This window comes from Varanus komodoensis, unplaced genomic scaffold (genome assembly GCF_004798865.1).
Source record: "Varanus komodoensis strain SLA01 unplaced genomic scaffold, ASM479886v1 scaffold41, whole genome shotgun sequence".
NCBI lineage: Eukaryota > Metazoa > Chordata > Lepidosauria > Squamata > Varanidae > Varanus > Varanus komodoensis.
The window spans coordinates 6,150,737-6,171,473 of NW_025335954.1; the positions used below are offsets into that span (position 1 = coordinate 6,150,737).

The 20,737-nt window shown below is 41.0% G+C and overlaps 1 protein-coding gene across 3 annotated transcripts in view; it reads left to right on the plus strand.

Annotated features, from left to right (window-relative positions):
• The first annotated feature begins 386 nt into the window (after positions 1–386).
• The window catches only part of DCTN2 (dynactin subunit 2), a 65,187-nt gene continuing 44,836 nt past the window's right edge, over positions 387–20,737 (plus strand). For all 3 annotated transcript variants that reach the window (XM_044443290.1, XM_044443289.1, XM_044443291.1), the window contains exons 1-2: positions 387–491; positions 3,251–3,319. In XM_044443290.1, coding sequence (XP_044299225.1) covers positions 456–491; positions 3,251–3,319 — 105 coding nt within the window. In that variant the 5' untranslated portion in view covers positions 387–455. The remainder of the gene's footprint in view (positions 492–3,250; positions 3,320–20,737) is intronic.

Below are 20,737 nucleotides of genomic sequence, written 5' to 3' on the forward strand. Positions count from 1 at the left end.
GGATTGTAAAGTCATGACTCAATACAGGGAAGAAAAACAAATAACGACAAAGCATTATTCCTAAACGCGGAGATTTCGATCGAATCTTTTCTGTAAAAATGCGAACAGCTTTTTTTTAGTTTCTTAGAAAGCTTCTGGGATACTGCAAAAGGCTGAAAAGAAAACAAAATTAAAATGAGCGCTGGTACGGTTTGGGAAATATAGAATCGCCGTGTCAAAAACTGCCCGGTTTTTGCTAGGACGAATAAGAATACCGGCAGCAAATGTTTTTCTTTGCTTAGGACCAGGCAATTAAACGCAACCCCCCCACCCCCGTAGCGACTACAACTCCCAGAAGACATCACGCGGCCAAACAAACTGTCTCTCGTTCCTCCCTTCCGCCGGCTCTCGCGATATTCTGGGTTGTGTTCCCTTCACCCGGCCTAGGCGGATTCAACCCATCGCTGTGCCTGGCAATGGCCGATCCCAAGTATGCGGACCTGCCCGGCATTGTGAGTTCGCGAAAGAAAGGCGCCTTTGTGTGGAGAAAGCAGCGGGATGGAGGCAATAGGGATGAGTCCGCCATAAGATAGAGGAGAAGGAGGAAGGCTGGCGAAGGGAAGGACAGGGAAGGGTGGGGTCGGACGGGATGACTGGATAGAGAAGCTGTTGGAGGGAGGGCTGCTTGGAAGCGGAAAGGATGGATTGCATTGCAGGGAGGCAAGATAAGGAGCTGAATGGGAGGTCAGAGGGGGTTTGGAGTGGCGGTGCAAAGGGAGGCTGGGGGACAGGGATCTAGCTGAGGATATTAGGTCTCAGAGAGAGCTTAGCTCCTCACGACGTGCAGGTTTTCTGACGCTGATAAGCTCAATAGTATGTGATGTAGTAATAAAAGAATGCCCCTGAGGATGTGCAGAGTGCCTTTTCTTTCATTGCAAAGGAAGTGCCGCAAAACTCCATAAGGAGTGAGGAAACCAAGTGTGGGTTACTGGTTATGTCCAGGAGGGGTGGTAATTCCCTTGGGAATAGGGGTTGCTCTTTATTACTTGGTTGTAGTTGAGTATTTGTACAAGATGGATGTTGTCTAACTGGATGTTGAGATACGGAAGATAGGACGGGGAAATTAGGGAAGTATTTTCTGCCTACCTCCCATTTTCCGGTTTTTGTTTTCCAGTCCTTCACATATCCAAGAGCACAACCCTATCCCTTTTAGGCAAAAAGAGCCTACAAATTCCAGTATGCTCCGGCCAACCATTGTAGGCCTTACGTAGGATTGTGGGTGGAAGGATAAGTTGAATGGAAAATGTGACAGCTAGAGAACCTCATAAGTGGCTGCTGTAGGTTCAAATGATCTACCTGGCCTTAGTAAATGGTGCAGCTCTTAAGGCAGGCTTTCTCCAAAGGCATATATGGTTCAGAGCTCAAAGCTGAAATTTTAAAGTTGAATTCTCCCTCTGAATTCACAAAGGGAAAAATTTGCAGTTTTGAAATATGTTAGAGTGAAGGACAATTTTTATTCCATTATCTTAAATGTGAGTGTGTATGTAGAGGAGCTGTATTTTAATTGCCACTCTAGCTTCCCAGTAATATGATAACCTATAATTGATCTAGGCCTTTGTTTTAAGTAAGAAGAGCCATGCTTTGAAGCCATCTGCCAGTTTCTTGGGAATAGCCAGTGTTGTATGTACAGGACACAGGCACCAGCCATGGGTTGCAGGTACATTTTGGATATCATAGCTGAAGGAATCTGTATTTTCCATGTACTGGGGTGATGCTTGTATGCCTTGACCTGCCATTGCAGTCTCTTGGCATTTGGCAGGGGAGGTACCTCAATGGCAGAGTGCTTCCCTTGAACATTTAAGGATGCAGGTTCAGTACTCAGCATCACCTGTTAAAAAGAGTAGATGGTAATGATATGAAAGACTTTTGAAGTCTGAGCCTACAGAGAGCCAATGCCCAGACAGAGTAAGCACTACTGAGCTTGGTGGACAAAAGTCTGACTTGCCATAAGATGACTTCATCTGTTGTAAGAACAATAATGGATGCAGTGAGGTAATGGTGCAGGGGAACTTAGAGTGCATTCCAGTACATGTTGAGACAGAGAAAAGTCCTACAGTTGGTGCAGGCTGAGAGTTGTAGGCCTCTTCCATATCTGAGCATGCATAGGATCATGTCTTTAGGATTGTTTGCAGTGTTGGTCCTGCTTACACGAGACTTAGCATTCACTCAGTGGTAACAGTGGTTTTGTAGTCCTTTCATGAAGATGCATTTTGGCTGACTTGTTTCATGCTTTCCAAGTGGTAAGCTTTTTCCTTTGATGATGTTTGTGTTCAGCTCCAGTTCACTTGTTCAGGAAGTACAGTGATGCCTCTGTGAATAGGACAACATGCTCCTTCTAGACATACCCTGAATTCCCTTTTGGAGTTATAGAACTATAATAAATAAACAAATGCAGTGATCAGGGCACATATGTCCGCATTTATTTATTTATTGCTGCTGAGGGTTTTCACGATCTTTTGAATAACTGCTTGCCTCATTGCCTGTGGTGAGGCAGAATTACCTCCAGGAGAGCAGGTCTAGGAGTGCAACAAAAGTTGTTTTGTTTAGAGGAGTCTGGCGCTCACTGTAAGTGAATGGAGTTCCTCAATTATTAGATCAGTAATGATAGACAAAATGCCGGGAATGGCAGCTTGACTGCTGCTTTCAGTCTTCCCCAGCAGAGACACAGAAAGAACATGCTTTAAAGTGTTTAATGCCTGTGCTTACCTTGCTCATTTCCCACATCAGCAGAATATAAGGTCCAAGATCTGAAAGCTACTGCCACAGGGCATACCTATTTAAAGGTTACATAAGGGAAGATGGGCGACTAAAATTGTTGGTTGGCCTATAACTTTTGCGGTCTTTGTTGTTTTGGACTTCAACCTCCCATCAGTCCCAACTAGCATGGCTGATTGTCAGGAATCCTGTGAACTGTTGTCCAAAGCATCTGCGGGGTGCCAGGATGGGAAGGCTATCCTAAAGCTTGTGGCTGCATATATTTCTTCAAGCAATTCACATTATTCCTATACGATGGCACTATTAGCATGGCATATCTTGTTTACCTCTGCTTCTGTGGCACTATCTAGGTGGTGAGGGTATATCCATGTGGGGATTAATTTGTGGAGATTCCTGCTTGAGGGCATGTCACTGCTGCTAGATATCCCCTTGGGTCTGGTCCAGCTTTCTGCTTCTGTGACTTTGGTTTCACTGGAATGCCTCTTTTGTTTTCTAGGCCAGGAATGAACCTGATGTGTATGAAACAAGTGATCTTCCTGAAGATGACCAAGCAGAGTTTGATGCGGTAAGAGCATGGGGAATTCAGTTGCTTTTTCAGTAGCATTTCCATTTTGATGAATGGGTATACCAGGTCCTCAGGCCATGCTGAAACTGTTGGCTAACTTAACTTGTGTTATTTGGTGCTGTGGTGGATTTAATATGAAGACTGTATGGCAGGGAAGGGGAACCCTCCAGATGTGATTGGACCGGAATTTCCATCAAGTCTTTCTCATGGCTATGCTGGCTAGGACTGATGGGAGTTGAAGTACAATAACATTTGGAAGGCTGTGGATTTTCAATTCCTGTTACATGGAGTAGGGAGATGTGGTAGCATTTGGTAGCCTAAACCTTTCTGAAAATATTCTGGATTTTCAGATTATTCTTAACTTGAAAAATCTGAAAACTCTGCAGATTTTTCTGTATCTTGAAAAATAAGGAAGTTTGTAAACAATTGGCAATTGTTATTATGGTTTTGTTGTTTTAAATTGATGTTGGTTTGTTTGCCTTTTAAAACTTTTGTTAACGAACCTTCGAGTCTTGGCTATTGGGTGGTATAAAAATGAAATGAATGAATGAATAAAGCTACTGCCCACTGTGGCTGCTTTCCTTTCTTTCTAGTTTGATCCCATAAGATAATTCCAAGCTATACAAATATTCTAAGGTGGAATCCTGCTGTTCCTTAATAACACCTACTGAAATTTGGATTAGACCATTAATCCATTTAATGAGTGAATCTGAAGACTTGATTGGATCAGAAAATGTTTGAATTTGTTCTTACTTCTGTTTGCCAGGAAAAAGCTGTGCTTGTTTGTGACAAGCACAAACTTTGTATGTGCATGATTTTTTAAAAATCTTTAATATTAGTTGTACAAGAAATTGGATAATGTTATCTTGGGAGTACAAGGCTTTCTTTGCATGCTATTGAAGTACCCCAGGCACCCCTTCACCTCAAAATTAATTGGGGGCATTAATTGACTTTTGTTATGGAAGTCTTGCTGAAATGAAGATTTAATATAAGGGGTGAGCAATTAGGTGCAACAATTAACAGTTCTGGTTTTGGAGAAGGGATTTCAGGAGATGCTAGGGGAAAAAAAGTGGCTGCCTGAGAGTGGCATAAGGTTTGCGCCACCATAGTCAATATATTTGCATCAGTTTGGTTTCTGGAATCAGGAAAGTTAAATTAACCTTAAATCATGCAGTGGAGCTCTAAACTGAGGTGTAGAGTCCCAAATTTTCCTGCTGGATTGCATGGAAGTTTGTCTTCATTTTAAGTCCATTTCCGAATTTTATGACACAGGAAGCTATGAGTGTCATGATTTTAGTAGGAAATACTTTTGATATGTATTCTTAGGAGGATCCAAGCCATTAGATGACTCTGTTAAGGTCTTTCCTCTAGCTAGTGATCCTCTTTGGTGTTAGTTTCTCTCTTCCTCTGTACAAAAATCAATCATGAATTTAGTTGGGAGCCAGAGGAAGGATTGATGGGTGGTGGAAAAAATCACATTATGAACTTGGCTCAAATTCAGAGGGATCAGAACTTGGCTCATAATGCAGCAAGGAATTCCCCCAGTTCTGAATTCTTACAGTGAGACCAGTGTTCTTGACATTGTGCAAGAGCTTCAGTTTCTCTGACAGGCAGTCTCCCTACCACCCTTGATCATCTTCTGCAGCCTGGGTTTGCCAAAAAGAGTTGGATGTGTTCTAAGGGATGGGTGGGCAAAAAGTGTTTTGGTCTTTAGCACCAAGCATTCCTGACCATCTGCCATGCTGGCAAATGCTTCTGGGAGCTGAAGATCTACTCCTGCCCCCTTGCTCTAAGGCATTCACTTTCTGGCTGCAGAGATGTGACAAGAGCTTTGTTTGAACTGACTGTGCATGCTAGAACATGCCTCGCAAGTTTCTACAGTATGCAGGTATCCCATGGCAGATACATAAGCATTAGTTTATAGCCAAGCTGATGTAGGAAAGCTCCCCTAAGATAGAAAGCCTGTACATTTCTACTCCTGTGAAAACGAATTGTAGATTGCTCTTAATCATTACGCTCACATTCATAATTCCACTTTCTGTAGAAAGTGGAACTTAAAGTTACATTTTCTACAGTAGCCTTCCCCAAACTGGTGCCTGCCATATCCTTTGTCTACAGCTCCCATCATTCCCGTTCAGCAAGATTTGTTGTCAGGGATGCTAGAAATTATAGTCCAAATTGTCTGGCGGGCAACAAGTTAGGAAAGGCTGCCCTATGGAGTATAAGTGCTCCATGGCAAATATATAAGGGTTCCTCTGCAGCCAAGTTGATGCCTATGTTCCCCTACGGAAGAAAGTTTTTGAATCATTTTCTATAGAAAGTGAATTTTAGATCACAGTTTACTGCAATTGTGCAATTTCATAAATATAACAATACTGTAGTAAATGAAATGAAAACTCATGATTGCTCACAGGACATCAGTAGCAACTTGAATTAATGGGAATGCAGTTCCTTTTTTCTTTCTTGCCAGCCTGTCCTGCTGAGGTGCCCTTCATGTGCATCCACCCTGAAGCCTCTTTCCATGATGAAATGTCACATGACTTGGGGACTGTGTGTGAATGACATAACCCATGAGAGGGGTGCTTATGTTGGCCTAGAGATATGAAGACCCAAGCTGGGTGGACTGAAAAAGTCAGGAAAAAGTTTTATTTTCTGAATTTTTTTCCAAGAACCAGAGGAAAAGAAAAATGAAATGCCTTGGATCATGAAATATTTTCTTGTAGAATTTAAAGCAAAGTGTTTATGTATTGTTACCCACTCTTTACTTCCCAGAAAAATATAGAAATGTCTGGAAATTATGAACCTTTGGGGAAAATGTAACATAATTAACACAGTTATTTCTTCCATTCTTTATTAAAATTATTGATCTAATGTATCTTTTACTAATAGACGTTTAGATGTGCTCAATTTTCCACCATGTGATTAGAGTTACAGTAAGCTTTCCCTCCACTATCACCAGATGTAACAAAATAGCACATGAATCATCCCACCTGTGTTTCTTTTTCAATTAATGTTGATGCTTGAGTCTATAGTACTTACTACCACAATTTTTATTCTAGATCTCAGTTAGACCACAGCACTAGTGAAGGATGCCTCAGCTATAAAGCCTTTTAACTATTGTCAATAGAATAAACTTGTTTTAGTCCAAAAGAAACTTCATAGCCTGGTTCCTGTGGGGTAGGCATGGGACTGACACTATCATTCAAGACAACCTTCCACAATGAACAAAGACTAAGATGTTGATTAATGGAAATCATGTACAAAATGTATCAAGTATCACATTTCAGACAATAAGTACCTTCCAGGTAGTTGCTTACCAATGTGGTTGCTTAGCATTTCTAAGATGAATTTTTCCTTTCTAAATAAAAGTTCTGTAGCTTTTTCTTCAGGTCAGATTTTTCTAATCTCCATGTCACAAATAGGATTAGGTTCAAGATTTTTCCTAAACTTCCTTACAAATAGGAATGGATGCTGTATATCAGTCTTCCTCTGCCTACAGTTTGTCTTCTTGCTTCTGGCCTCTAGGATGCTTCAGATATTTCAGGGACTGTTTAATCAGATGTTAAATAGGGACCTAAAATATGTTATGCATTTCTTACTTAATCAAATTATCAGTTTTGGTATATTTATTAAATTTCAAGTCCTTATTAAGGCAGAAACCAAGTTATACACAATTTTAGGAACAAAATGGGTGCTTTATGTTTCTAAAGCAGCTCCCCAACCTGATGACCTCCAGATGTTTTGACGCTAGGCATTCCTAACTGTTGGTCATGCTTCATGAGGCTGTTGGCAGCTGAAGTCCAAAATATCTGGAGAGCACCAGCTTGGGAAAAGCTGTACTAAAACAATAAAGTATTGCCTATTTAAAAATTTCAAGAAAGATTGCTTCTTTATTTGAGCCTCTCCCACTTGGAAACCAATTTCCTCCCCTGTGAGAGGTGCTCCCTCAAATGGAAACAGCCTGCAAGATTCACCATGCTGGTGGGTTGCCTTATTTCTATCCAGTCCCCATGGAAAAATAGCCCCACACTGCTGTGGCTGCTCATGAAGGACACCATAGGTCCAGATAATCAGTAGGAAGCAGCCCCATGGCTGGGGCTTGGTGCTACTGTAGCGCTTGAGAAGCAATTGTTTAGCGAGTCAGGAAGGGGCTTTTAAAGGGCACACTTAGAATCAAGGGGCGGAGTTCTGGCTGTATCTTGTTCTTGCAGAGCTCTGTTCTTGCAACTGGGTGCGTGTAGTAGTTGACTCCCAGACTAGCATGTAGAAAATCAAATATATCAACAAACTATAACTACTCCTCAGTGCTGAGTGGCTTTTCTGCCTTCCTTTGGGTGTCTGTTCAGAATGTGAGCCTTCCCGGATAAAATGGAATACCCCTAATTCTCCAGCTCTAAGCTTCTTAGAGAAAGGATGAGATTTAAAAAAAATAAGGAGGATTCTGAAACGATACAGTTAATGATGGCTTATCTTAATGGGTGAGTTTGGACAGCAACCAACCCTGCTACTAACCTATGTGGTATGGGTTGATAGATGAACGAGCTTATCATGGATTATTCTTTCCCTCCCCCCTCCCTCCCTCCCCCAGTACCCCAGCTAATAGGTGTACACCAGCAAAGAACTGGGGGAAAACATGGATGAAATTGTACACATTTGTGCTTCCCCAAAAAAAGTAAAAAAGATAAGGGGCCAATGATGGTTGCTTCAGAATGCCTTTTAGATATTTGTGGAGTAGCTGTCACCATTGGCGACATGGGTGAGCTCACCAAAAGCAGCAAGGATGTTTTTGTTTTGCTGCTCTTACCAAGCAACTTGTTCTCACTTTCCAGCAACTCATAATGGATCAGTTTCCCAATTACAGATGACATGACAACCCATTGCAGGTTCAGCAACCCCTAAAAAAGACCATAGGATGTCAGGGTGTTCTGTTGCCCTAAGACAATCAACCCTGCAGGAAGCTGTCTCAGTTTGGACAACATGTCAACCCACCACGACTAGTTTCCCACATTGGGTTGTGGTATTGTGTGCACCTAATTAATGGGAACAAACCTAGGCATGCCTTAGACCTGGGGTTCCTGTGCAGAAGTTTGGTGTACAGTTTTCTGAATCCCTCACCATTAGCAGTGCCAGTTAAGGCTGATGGGAGTTGCAAGCCAAAGCAACTGGAGGGCTAACAAGTTGCACCCTGAAGTGCTTCCCTCTTTCCCTCTCTGGCACAGCCCCAGGGTGGAAATTAGAAGCTTCTGTTTTTGATTTACTGCAGTTTGTTGTGTCTCAGCCTGATAAACTGTGCATAATATTAAGTATAGTTTGTTTGAAGTAAACCATGAAGGAAGCTTGTTTCAATTTAGCATAGTCAAAATTAACACTGGGGCATAGTGCATCAGTAATGTTAAATTACAGTTAACCCAAAACAGGAACAATAGTTCCCCAAATTCCTCTTTCTAGTTGTGCTAGAGGAAGAAATGGAGCAGCATGAAAGCTAATGCTCGCCCAGGCTTTTTCCTACCATGATAAGCCATGGTTTAACTATGACATACAAACACAGCTGTTGTCAGAGAAGGTAGTATTAGAATAGACAAGCTAACTCCTAGGTTCCTACTCAGACAGTAATTTGATTCTAGTCCAACATACTATTTCTGTCAGTAGCTAACCATTTGTTCTAGGAAGTATAAAACCAGGACATGAAGGCATCAGCCTGATGGAGGTTTCATTGCAGTGAATATCACTTAATAGGCCCACCTCCTGCCATTAATTTCTCTGTTTTAAAGCCATCTGGTGATAGTCATTTCCCTATCTTGTGGCTGCTATGAGTTCCATCTCTTAATTATGTATTTCATGGGTGCTTTTGAGTGTCAAATACATATATTTTGAAAAAATGTGTGAAGTGTTTTCTTTTTCTGCTCCTGATCCCACAATGGATCACCCTGTGTCCCTGCATTGTAAAGGGGGCAGAAATTTGCTTTTTATCTCCATGCCATTCATAATGTTATATGCTACTCTCATGGTGACTCCCATAGTTGTCTTTGTTGCAGTCAACAGAAAATGACTGCAGATGAGGTGCACGTTATTTCAAGTGTGACAGCTTTTTGTATTTGAGTTGACCTGCATTTCGCAACAAATGTTTCATCTGAAGGTTTCTGTTGCACCTCCTACACTTTCTTGAAGTAAACAGATATTGAACTCCCAGTGGTCATACTTATGTTTAAAATTTCCATCCACCTCCCTGTGAAACAACAGCTCTGCTTGCATCATGGTATATTTATGGCTGCTCTTACATGCTTTGCTGTGGGTTGTATTGAGGCCGTGCATTCCTTGTATGCATGCAGCACTCCTGGGGGGATTGCATGGTTGTGAGAAAGGAGGGAAATGGAGTTGGGGAAAAAAAAAAAACCCATGAGCCAGCTGTGGGCACACTGTTTTCTTATGTATTTGTCCCAGCACCTGAACATTGGGTGGCTAGTCATTTCACATCTATAACATTTTAGCATTTTTGTTACACAGTTGGAACACCTGGTGTTCTGCATTGGAAACCTTCCGAATCTTGTGCCAAGTGAAATTAAAATACTGTGTACTGTGCGAGTAACTTACATAGCTATGTAAGAAAAGGTGCTTTTTATTGCACAGCATGATGTGCTTTGCACTAATGAAAACCACACTCTTTTAAAATCACTATTGGACTGAAATGTATGGAATACGAAAGATGCTGAGTAGCAGAATAAAACATACAGGTAACTGAGGGACATGTAGTGGGGAGGCTTCCATTGTCAGCAGATGCTGGTTTGTTTGCCTCAGCACTGTGTTGACATGCTGGGAGCATCCTTAGAAGCTGAATTGCAAAGAGGTGGTCTGCTAGATGGCCTCCCATGTGGCATCTTGAAAACTGCAGCAGCAGCCCTGGCTGCCTAGTGCTGGCACACAGTGTTGTCCTTGTGCTTTTAGACATTAACATTATTCTCTCTATAACACCTGCAGTAAGTTCTGAGGTTACCTTCAGACATGTTGATACCGCAACTCCAATAATTCCTAGTGGCCAATGGACTTGCAAGCTGGGAAATTTTGGGAGCTGCAGCCCCAACCCATCTGGAGGACACTGGATTCTGGAAGCCTGGTCTAAGACTTGGTTCTCAGCATTACATTAGAGGTGATAGAAATGAATCCATCTGTTTGAACACAGATCTGCTGTTCTCTCACAGAGGTGGAGAAAAGGAAATAGGTAGAGCGACAGCAGTGCACAGGTGGGGTAGAACTGAATCTTCTTTGAGACTACTTCTGCCACAGGCCAGTGGTAGTGACCTGGTGCCCTTTCTCAACAGCTCCAGCTGGTGTGACCAGCAGTCAGGGACTGTAGGAGTTGTAATTCAGAGCTGAGCTAAAGAGAAAAGTATTGTAGAGGGTTTGGTAGATGAGAATGTTCATTTCCTCTTACCTGCATGTTCCTTTTCATCAGAAAATTAATCCTCCTCTCATCACCTTTACTTTATACATTTGGAAAGAACTGACTGACATTATTGCCTCATCTACCTTAGCCTCCACAAACAGCAGGTGAAATAGTAAACCTCTGCTTGGACTGTATTACTTCAGGCTACAGATGTAGACATATGTGACTGGCTTGACCATGCTGATGATGGTGGGTATAGCAGTCTATCGCCCTGGGAAAGCACTGAGTTGGGGAATGCTACGGCTTAAGATGTCAGAATTTCTGACCAATCTAGGCCTGTCTTGTCTTCTCTTTCGCTGGTACCTTAGAAGGATGAGGTGGCAACCTTTGGACCACTGAACAGGTGACATAAGGGAGTTTTAGGCCTTTGGGTGAGTCAGGTAATTCTGACTCGCATCCCTGGCTTAGAATAACGCAGCTGTAAGTCAAGGCTCTGTATTTTCCATGGTGAATAAAGCAGTTTGAGAATACTGGGATGTCTGACTTTAATTGGTGTTGTAGTTTTAACATTTTTCTTAAGTTTAATTTCTTAATTGTTCTTAATTTTCCTTATAGAACACAACCCCCCTCCAAACAACGCCATTAAAAAGGGAACAAAATGGAAACATTACAGTGTTTGAATAAAATGGAAAAAGATCCATAGCACTAATTAAGCATATATTATCTCGCTATATATTTTAGTTTATAAGAGAACATACCACTATTATTAAAAATAATTATGTGTAAACTTCAACAAAGGCACCCCAGATTTCCATATGTATCTATTTACAAATTATACCTAAAGGCCACTCATTCAAAAACTAAAATTTCCTTAAATCCTCTGCCAGTATGTCATTGCAAGTGACCGTTTATCTTTTCAGTGTGTAATATTAGTCTTTTAGCTCTCAAAAGGGTATGGAAAATCCATTTATGTTGACCCTGTGTTATATTTCAAGAGATGGGTAGGTAATTCAAAAGAACACATGTATCCTTGACTATTAAATAACTTCCTATCGCAAGATTTAGCTGAACTAATCCTCCTCCTGAAGGGAAGTTACCACTGTGCATTGCCAAAACACATGAAGAAGAGAAGCATTAAGAGCATTGCACCACAAACAACTGGCTGATTTAATTAAGCCCTTATCAAATATATGTTGTGGCTTATACAGTATCCTTGAAACATTCATTTCTGCTGAAGTAAGCATAGCCTAAGAACCATGACCTCCTGCAAAATACATAATAAGACATGAAGAATCCCATTGATTGGGCAAGGTGGAGTACTCTAGTTCATTACTTCAATCATGGTTAAGATGCAGTGTATCATATTTATTCACTGATAATAAATACCTGTAGACATCAATTGTTGGCCAATGTAGCTGTTCAGCCTCAATACTTCCAATACAGAGGTAGTGCTGAAGCTGTAAAAGCAGCAGGACCAAACCATGGGTTCCAACAAATGTTTCAGTTCCATATATAGCCAGACAACCATTGCTGGCAATTTTTATTTAGCATGCAAAGCATAAATCGGCAAAAACTTATGGTCAGGACTGACAGGCTGATCCAAAGTAGAAATCAGCCTGTTCATCCGAGTCTGCTAAATATTTTCTTGTGGGTTGTTAAAACTGGATTTCCCCATAAACTTAACTTTGCATGTGAAAATTCATCAAACTGCAATTTATATGAAAATAATACATCACAGCTCTCTAGCTACCATTGCTGGAGGAGGCACATTGGTTTGGTATAATGATAGGTTAATGCACTCCATTTGGAAAGAAGATTATAGATCTTAAAGATCATGTCTTTAAGATCCCAAAACTAACCAGGGAGTAGACTCCAATCTAAGTGGAAACAACCAAAATCTAGTGCATGTCAATAAATAGGCTCAGTGGTGTGAGGACAGGTCAGAAGTCCAAATCCACTCTCTTTGACTGAAAGGTGCATCCTTTTCAAGGATATTTATGGTGGAATGGACCCCCCTTCAAATCTGCAAAACCAAACCTTATGCTTCTGCAAATATTTGCCAAGTATAAAGAAATACCATTAAAAACAAACAATTTGAGGTATTACACTCATTTTAAATGTCTTTACCCTACTTCATAGACTGAGCTTTATAGATGCTCATCTGTCAATGTACCTTGACATCAACTTACTCAAATTTATTTTAATCATTTGTGATATGTCTCAGATAGGTAATAGATTCAGCACAAAGTCTGAATTGCCAGTTGGATAACACAATATGGGGTGTATTATCTTCAGTATGCATGATTTATGACCTTGACCATAAGGTCCAGAATATCCAGATATATGTCCAAAATAATTGTCTGCATCAAAACTGGAATAGACAAATGGAGTTCCAAATAAAAATAGAATATGATCAGTATAGAGAATAAGCTTATATTCTAACATTTATTTGCACATCCATGAATTAGGCTGTTGTTGAATAGCACAATCCAGAGGTGCCAAATTTAAATTGAATGTCACTGGGGGAAGAGCCATCACTGCCTAGTGCCTCTTTCAAATAAGCAAACAAAGAAGAAAACTCAGGCAAGTGTTTTAACATGTTCTTACCTTCTATGAAAATAAGTGAGGGAGAGAGGGACTAAATTACATATTTGTGCTTAAATGCTTCTTAGCCCTCAAAAATAACCGAATTCTGCAATGAGAGAGGAAGAAGACAGAAGCAGTGGTTTTTGTTTGCATGGAGTTAAAGAGGCTGCCATAAAAGAAGTCTAGATGAAAAATGAGGAGTGCTCAAGGTTTTTTGACTGGAGATGGCATGAAGTTTTCATCATATAAATGGTTCACTCACTCTATGAAAGTAGGTCAGTGCTTGTGGGAGCTTTTTTTTTTTTTTTTTTTGCAGAAATCTCTGATGAATAACTACACAGGGAAAGGCAGGCTGGTAGAGCATTGGTTTTTTTTCAGCAAGGTTGAGAGGTTGAGAAGAAGGCTTTTTGGCAGGCACTTGACAGCGCTTGGCAAGCCCCTGTACTATTTGTTGAAGTGAAAGCTTTAAAAAAATAATCATCATGTAATTTTGAAATATGCAGAAAGAGAATTTTTGTTTTAAGACAGATTTATAAATACTCAGGAAAAGTCCACCAGTCTGTTTGCTCCCTTCACTGGTATATTTCTCCCCAGCCTCACTCCTTCCTATTTTATGTTGATTATTTATTTTATACATCAATTTCTAGCCCCATGCCCTTCATACTTGGTTGGGTCTCCCATTTTCATGTCTATATTCACTCGTTTACATTTGGAAATAAAATCTCTGTTCATGGCATTGTGCAGTATGGTTGTAGAAAATACATCCTTCCCTAAGGAACTTGCTATCTAAAATTCAGCAGTGGGAAGACAGTATGTGGAAGGAAGGAACAGATGGATGTGTCCAAGACAAGTCAAATGTGAACGGTGTAATGGTCTGGGGGAAATGATACCCTGTAGGTTTTTTTTTTTTTGTTGAGTAATAGTCACTGACTCTACAATTGAATTCTAACTTAGATGTTTGGTAGTATCCATTCCAAATAGATACATGAATTCTCTGTTGCTTTGATTTCTGTTGCACAGATTGGAAAGCTATTTCTACAAGTGTCTGAACCAGAGAAGTGAGCATTGTAATTGTACAGAGATTGATCATTGCACAGTCTGCCTGCAGATGAGCCCATAGGTTTACCTTCATTCCACAGCTAACATCTATAGTCCCTGTCCTTCATGGGAATCTAAACTCTGAGACATTAAAAATTATTCATTGTTACCTTTCTAGAATGACAGTAGCATTTCTTTTGTTTTGCTGAGGTGGAGATTGTATTTGTAGTTTATTGGGCCCTGTAATGTGTTGTGGAGATCTGAAAGGTAACAGTCAGCCTTCCCCAAAGTTGCACCTACATGTGAAGTAGCTCCCAACGAACCCCAGCAGGCTTACTTCTGAGTATATTTTGATAGGATTTTGCTGTGTGAGTGTATTTTACCTCCTTTAAAGTGTAGAGTTTGGGAGTTTCCTGCAAGATTAGGTAGATGGTTCCAGCATTTATGGTCCTATATACAAAATAATCACTTGGGTTTTCCATCTAATTCATTTTTTTTCTTCACAAGAGGATGATTTCAACAGAGATTTATCCACCATAGATATTTAAATTTCATCTTCTTTTCACTGTGGAAGAGTATCTGTTGAAGGTTCTTTAAAAATCAAAATGCAAAAACATTGGCATCCATTCTTTCACAGATAACCTGCCAAACAAAATAGCATTCCAATCCATGTGGCAGATTAGATAACATTCACATACTATCTTGAAAGGATCTGGCTTTACACACCTGCTTGCTTGGCTTGTTCCCCTGGTATGCTTATAATTCTTTGGTAGCAAGATGTGATGTTGTTTGTACCCTAGTTCTAGCATGAAATATAATGAATTATTGCATTCAGGATATCCAAATATATCAAGGGAACTGTTTTGCTGTCAATGAAAAATGAGATTTTACAGGTGGAATGGCCAGTTTGTCCAGATGTGTCTGCAATGGCAGTGTTACAAGAGGGGAAATGTTGGGTATCTTACCCTATGGCCTCTTTTCATAGCTGTGTCATTTCGGTGGTACCATCCAAATGCTCTCCTTGAATGCTTAACTGAATCCAGCCATTATTTTGGTGTTGAGAAACACTGATGATGCACATGCACACTGATCAGTTTTATAGATCAAGTAATTCCTATTGGGTGTTATTCACAACATTCTGTGAGTTAAGTCAGTATTGTTAACATTTTTCAAATGGACATTGAAAAAATAGTAACTTTACTCATGATTGTTGCTTCCACATTAAAGCTCTCTTGTTCTGCGGAGACATTACTTTTTTGTGGTAATCTGTAAGTGGAATGCAAAAGATGTTCCTTCCAGCACTTTATAGAGTGATATGTTTACTTAGAAGTAAGTCTTAGATGACAATGGTCTTTTCCAAGGTCAGTTAAAAGCTTCCTGTTTGTGGGATCTGATCATTGCTTCCTGCTGATTGCAGGTGGGGTATTAGTGATGAAAAGCTTCTTACTGCCTCATATATATGTCCTGCTCAGATACATTGCCTGAATAAGGCAATGCATGTAGGGAGTATGAGGGTGTGTATTTTGGTCTACCTCCAATATCCTAATCTACCTATCTTCCCACATTAAGCAGGAAGATCACAAGGCACTCTCCTGCTATCTCCTGTTTAGGCATAATGCCTTAACAGTTTATAGTGTCTCATCAGTTTCTCCAGTGCCCATTTCTGTTCTCATGAGGAGACAAGAGGCTTTAATTACTGATTTCTGTCATTTTTTTCTTCTTTTATAATGGAAGTATTTCCCATTGGAACAGAAGCAAATAGTGGATTAATGAAGCTATTCAAGAGTCAGTTAAGAGACTATTCATCACTGATTTTCTGGCTGTGAAGTAATAAAATGGGCTAGACCTGCAAAAAGGAATATTTTAATTAAAAGCACAAAAGTACTGAAAAGACCCCATAGCATGATGCTTCTCCATTCTGAACAGATTGGTTCTGTAATTGAGTCCTTTTTCTTCAAAAACAGTTTGCTAAAGACACGGCATAAAAAAAATGCAACAAGACAAGATAGAAACCATTGGATTAACAATTTGACAAGAGTGTTATCTGGAAAGTTGGAAGTTCCAGAGGAAGTGCCTTGGTTCTTGTTACAACGAATGCTGCTTTGTGGCTGTGTTTGGACCCAGCCTATGAATCTGTGGCTCAGTTGGACTTTGACCAAGGTTCTGATTCTACGCCTTGATTTTCTAAACTATACTGGTCATTCAGAGAAGTGAATATTGGAGACTAATGTGTGTGGTTTTTATATAGAACAAGAGGGAAAGAAGGACTGTATACTTGCATTGTTCTTCTAGAAAGAAGCAAAGGACAAACGTCCTCATATTGCAGACCGGGCTGGAGGTTGAGAGGTATTGGCCTGCCTAAAGTCACCTAGACAAAGGCAGGATTTGAATTGAGGCCCTCTTGCTTTCCTGTGCACTGTGTGTGGCAGCACCTCCAGCACCCCTTACTGGGACAAAAATCTTACACCTAGCCTTTATGCTTGCAAAGCTCAGATTGTATGAGCAAAGTCAGAGTACTAGAAAGGGGAAATTATTGCTGGCTGTTCAGTTCCTCTCTTCTTACAATTTGCGTAATAACCCAAAAATATTCCAGAGGCTTAGCTCACTTGGGGTGAGAAGCCCACCCCAAGGTTTGTACTGATACCTTCCTGTGTTGCTCTTTGCTTGTGAAAAGCTCCTGAATCTGCTTGTCCTTGAGATGCGGTTTGGCTTTCTCTGGGCCATTGTGATGAACAGTGACATTAAGGGCAGCAATACCTGAAAGGGAAAGCTTTGTTGGATAGAAAATGATGTTTTGGCTCCCTTCTAGTCAAAAGAAAGAGCCAGGGTAGAGATATAAAACTTTTCTGTTTGCCATTTTCCATTTGTTCCAAGGGTTCCTCCATTCTTGAGTATTAAAATGCTAAGATTGGAGCTTCTTCCTTGGGATAGGGAGAAACAAGACAAGACGGAGGTCCTGTTGGTTAGCGGATTGGGCTTCAGGGAAAGTGAATTGAACCTTGTTCTGAATGGGGTTGCACTCCCTCTTAGGGAGAAGGCCCGCAGCTTGGGAGTGCTCCTCGACGCAGAGCTTTCACTGGAAGCTCAGGTGACAGTGGTGGCGAGGAGCGCTTTCTTTCAGTTTCGGCTGATCCATCAGCTGCGCCCCTACCTGGAGAACGACTGCCTGGTGACAGTGACACACGCGTTGGTGACTTCCCGACTTGACTTCTGTAACGTGCTCTACGTGGGGCTGCCCTTGAAGACGGTCCGGATACTTCACTTGGTTCAAAATAGAGCTGCCAGGCTGCTGACGGGGACTGGGCGTTATGTTCACATGACTCCAGTCCTCCGTCAGCTTCACTGGCTTCCCATTGAAGTCCGGGCCCAATTCAAGGACTTGGTGATGACCTATAAAGCCCTTAACGGCTTGGGTCCTGGTTACCTGAAGAAGTGCTTATATCCATATATGCCCGCCCGCCCCTTGAGATCTGCGGGAGAGGCCCTTCTCCGGGAACCCTCTGTGAAGGAAATTAGGAGGGTAAGTACTCGGAGGAGGGCTTTCTCAGCGGTGGCGCCCAATCTATGTAATGTGCTCCCCAGAGAGGTTCTCCTGGCGCCGTCGTTATTTGTTTTTCGGCGCCAGGTGAAGACCTTTTTATTCAAATGCTATTTTAATTGTTAATATTTATTTATTTTATTCTTTGGCCAGGGTGACTTAATTTATATTGTTTTATAGGATTCCATTTATTTATGGTTGTGAGCCGCCCCGAGGCTTCGGCGAATGGGGCGTCATAGAAGTTCCCTAAATAAATACATACATACATACTTCAAATGTTTAAAATATAACCCTTTTTTCTGGTGTTGGAGAAGTGGATATTGTGACCCTTTCCCCATGCAAGATTTCCAGTGCTCTCAAAATGACTTAGGGGACATGTGATCCTTAGGGGCATTTCCTATAGTCCAAATAGGCTGTAGAAACTGCCATGGAATTTGAGCTTTCTGCTTAGTTGTTACATATTGTTGTTGTTACAAGCATACATGGAGAGCATACTTATTAATTCTCTCCTCCCTGCTTGCCATCATCCCTATGAACATGTATAACTCTGTGCGTATGAGTGAGAGAGAGGCAGCAGGAGGAATGAATGAGTGAAGGAAGGACTGTGTGTATTCAAGTGTGAGGGTGTGCCTGAATGTGCCCATCATCATCTCAGGCTGCAGAAAGCACCTCTTCTGGCCATGCCCAACTGGTCTGTGGTCCTGACTCAACTCATCTCTGGGAGAAAAAGGTGTTGCATAGCCATATTCTAGAGTAAGGCGTGCTGAGCCCTCCCTGGCTTGAGCCACCCACAAAAGCTGAATAGTGTGATTTGGAAAGGGTAGAGACCTCTCTACAGCAGGAGTAGGCAGATAGTAGATCTCCAGATGCTTGGACTTCAGCTCCCAGAAGTCCCTGTTAGCATGCCCAATGGTCAGGAAACTAGGAGCTGAAGTCCAAAACATCTGGACATCTAGTTTCTGTCCAGCCATGCCCTATAGGACATGAAACACCTTTGCCTGTCATGAAGGGCAGATTATATGTGGTAAGAAATGTGATATTTGAAATTGCAATTTTAAAAAAGGAAATGACAGTATGGGGTGCAGCACTTGGGACTGCAGTACATGAATGATTGCAAAATGGGGGCAAAACCATTTCTTGCCTACTTCAAATACCCTGCTCCACCCTACTTGTTATCAACCCCAAGAAAGAAGCCCCCATTGGTTGCGATTAGGACTATTTTCAGACTCAAGCCTTCTTGAAATTACCATATAGAGATGGAAGGAAGCAGATCCAATAAAATACTGATTATGTAGAAGTATAGAAATGGAGTGTGTGTGTTCCATAAACCAAGTAGGAAACATTGGAGAACAATGTCTCAGTGTCTCAAAGGTAGGGGAAAGCTGGGAGGATCAATTAAAGCTTCAGCAAGTCTTTCTATTCCAAATGTCAGGCCAACTCCTTCAGTAATGCAATCTTGTTTCCTGTTAGTTGGCAACCTGCATTTCTGAAAGAAAAGGGCTCATTTTACAAAAGGATCATTGTATGAAGGCAGGCTTCTCAATTAAAAGTTAATTATCCCCCTTCAGTACCTTATAGCAATGGAGATTCATTCAATCAGATACCATGCAGCTAAGAAAATTAATTTTATAAGGCAATTTAAGAGAGAGGGAGATGGTAGAAATTGGTCATACTGAGATTTGATGTCTTGCGGACAGATAACGCCCAATTAATAATAGGCTTAAGTAATTTAAAAATCAGGCCAACTCCTTCAGTAATGCAATCTTGTTTCCTGTTAGTTGGCAACCTGCATTTCTGAAAGAAAAGGGCTCATTTTACAAAAGGATCATTGTATGAAGGCAGGCTTCTCAATTAAAAGTTAATTATCCCCCTTCAGTACCTTATAGCAATGGAGATTCATTCAATCAGATACCATGCAGCTAAGAAAATTAATTTTATAAGGCAATTTAAGAGAGAGGGAGATGGTAGAAATTGGTCATACTGAGATTTGATGTCTTGCGGACAGATAACGCCCAATTAATAATAGGCTTAAGTAATTTAAAAATCAAATACTCTTTGATACATCAAAAAAATCCATGTCACCTTTTCTTCCATTTCAGAGCTCAGGTCTGTTCTTTTTCAAAGTGGATTAAAATTAGTGATTTGCATTGCCTCTGTTTATTTACTGTTTAAATCATGTGTTAAATCAATGTCTTATACTGTTTCAGTTTTAATTACTTTTAAGCAATCTCAGCCTAACATTTGCAAAGTGATATTTTATTCACTTTTCTAAATGAATATCATAATAAACATCTTAAAACTATCGTTCATGTAGAAAGCTAATTTTTATTGGGGGTTTCAGTGCTATGTCTGTTCCGTAGGAACTGGACTACCAAGTATCCTTTAAGTAGACAGGGTTTGTTTTAGAAGAAGGTGTTGTAAAGATTTTTTATATATGATAGAATTGCCCCATAATGTTGTTGTTGTTAGTTGTGAAGTCGTGTCTGACCCATCGCGACCCCATGGGCAACATTCCTCCAGGCCTTCCTGTCCTCCACCATCCCCCGGAGTCCACTTAAGCTCACACCAACTACTTCAGTAACTTCATCTAGCCTCCTCATCCTCTGCCGTCCCCTTCTTTTGGCATCTATTGTTCCCAGCATTAGGTTCTTCTCCAGGGATTCCTTCCTTTTCATTAGGTGACCAAAGTATTTGAGTTTCATCTTCAGGATCTGGCCTTCTAAAGAGCAGTCAGGGTCGATCTCCTGTAGGACTGCCTGGTTTGATTGCCTTGCGGTCCAAGGGACTCGCAGGAGTCTCCTCCAGCACCACAATTCAAAGGCCTCAGTCCTTTGGCGCTCAGCCTTCCTTATGGTCCAGCTTTCACAGCCATACA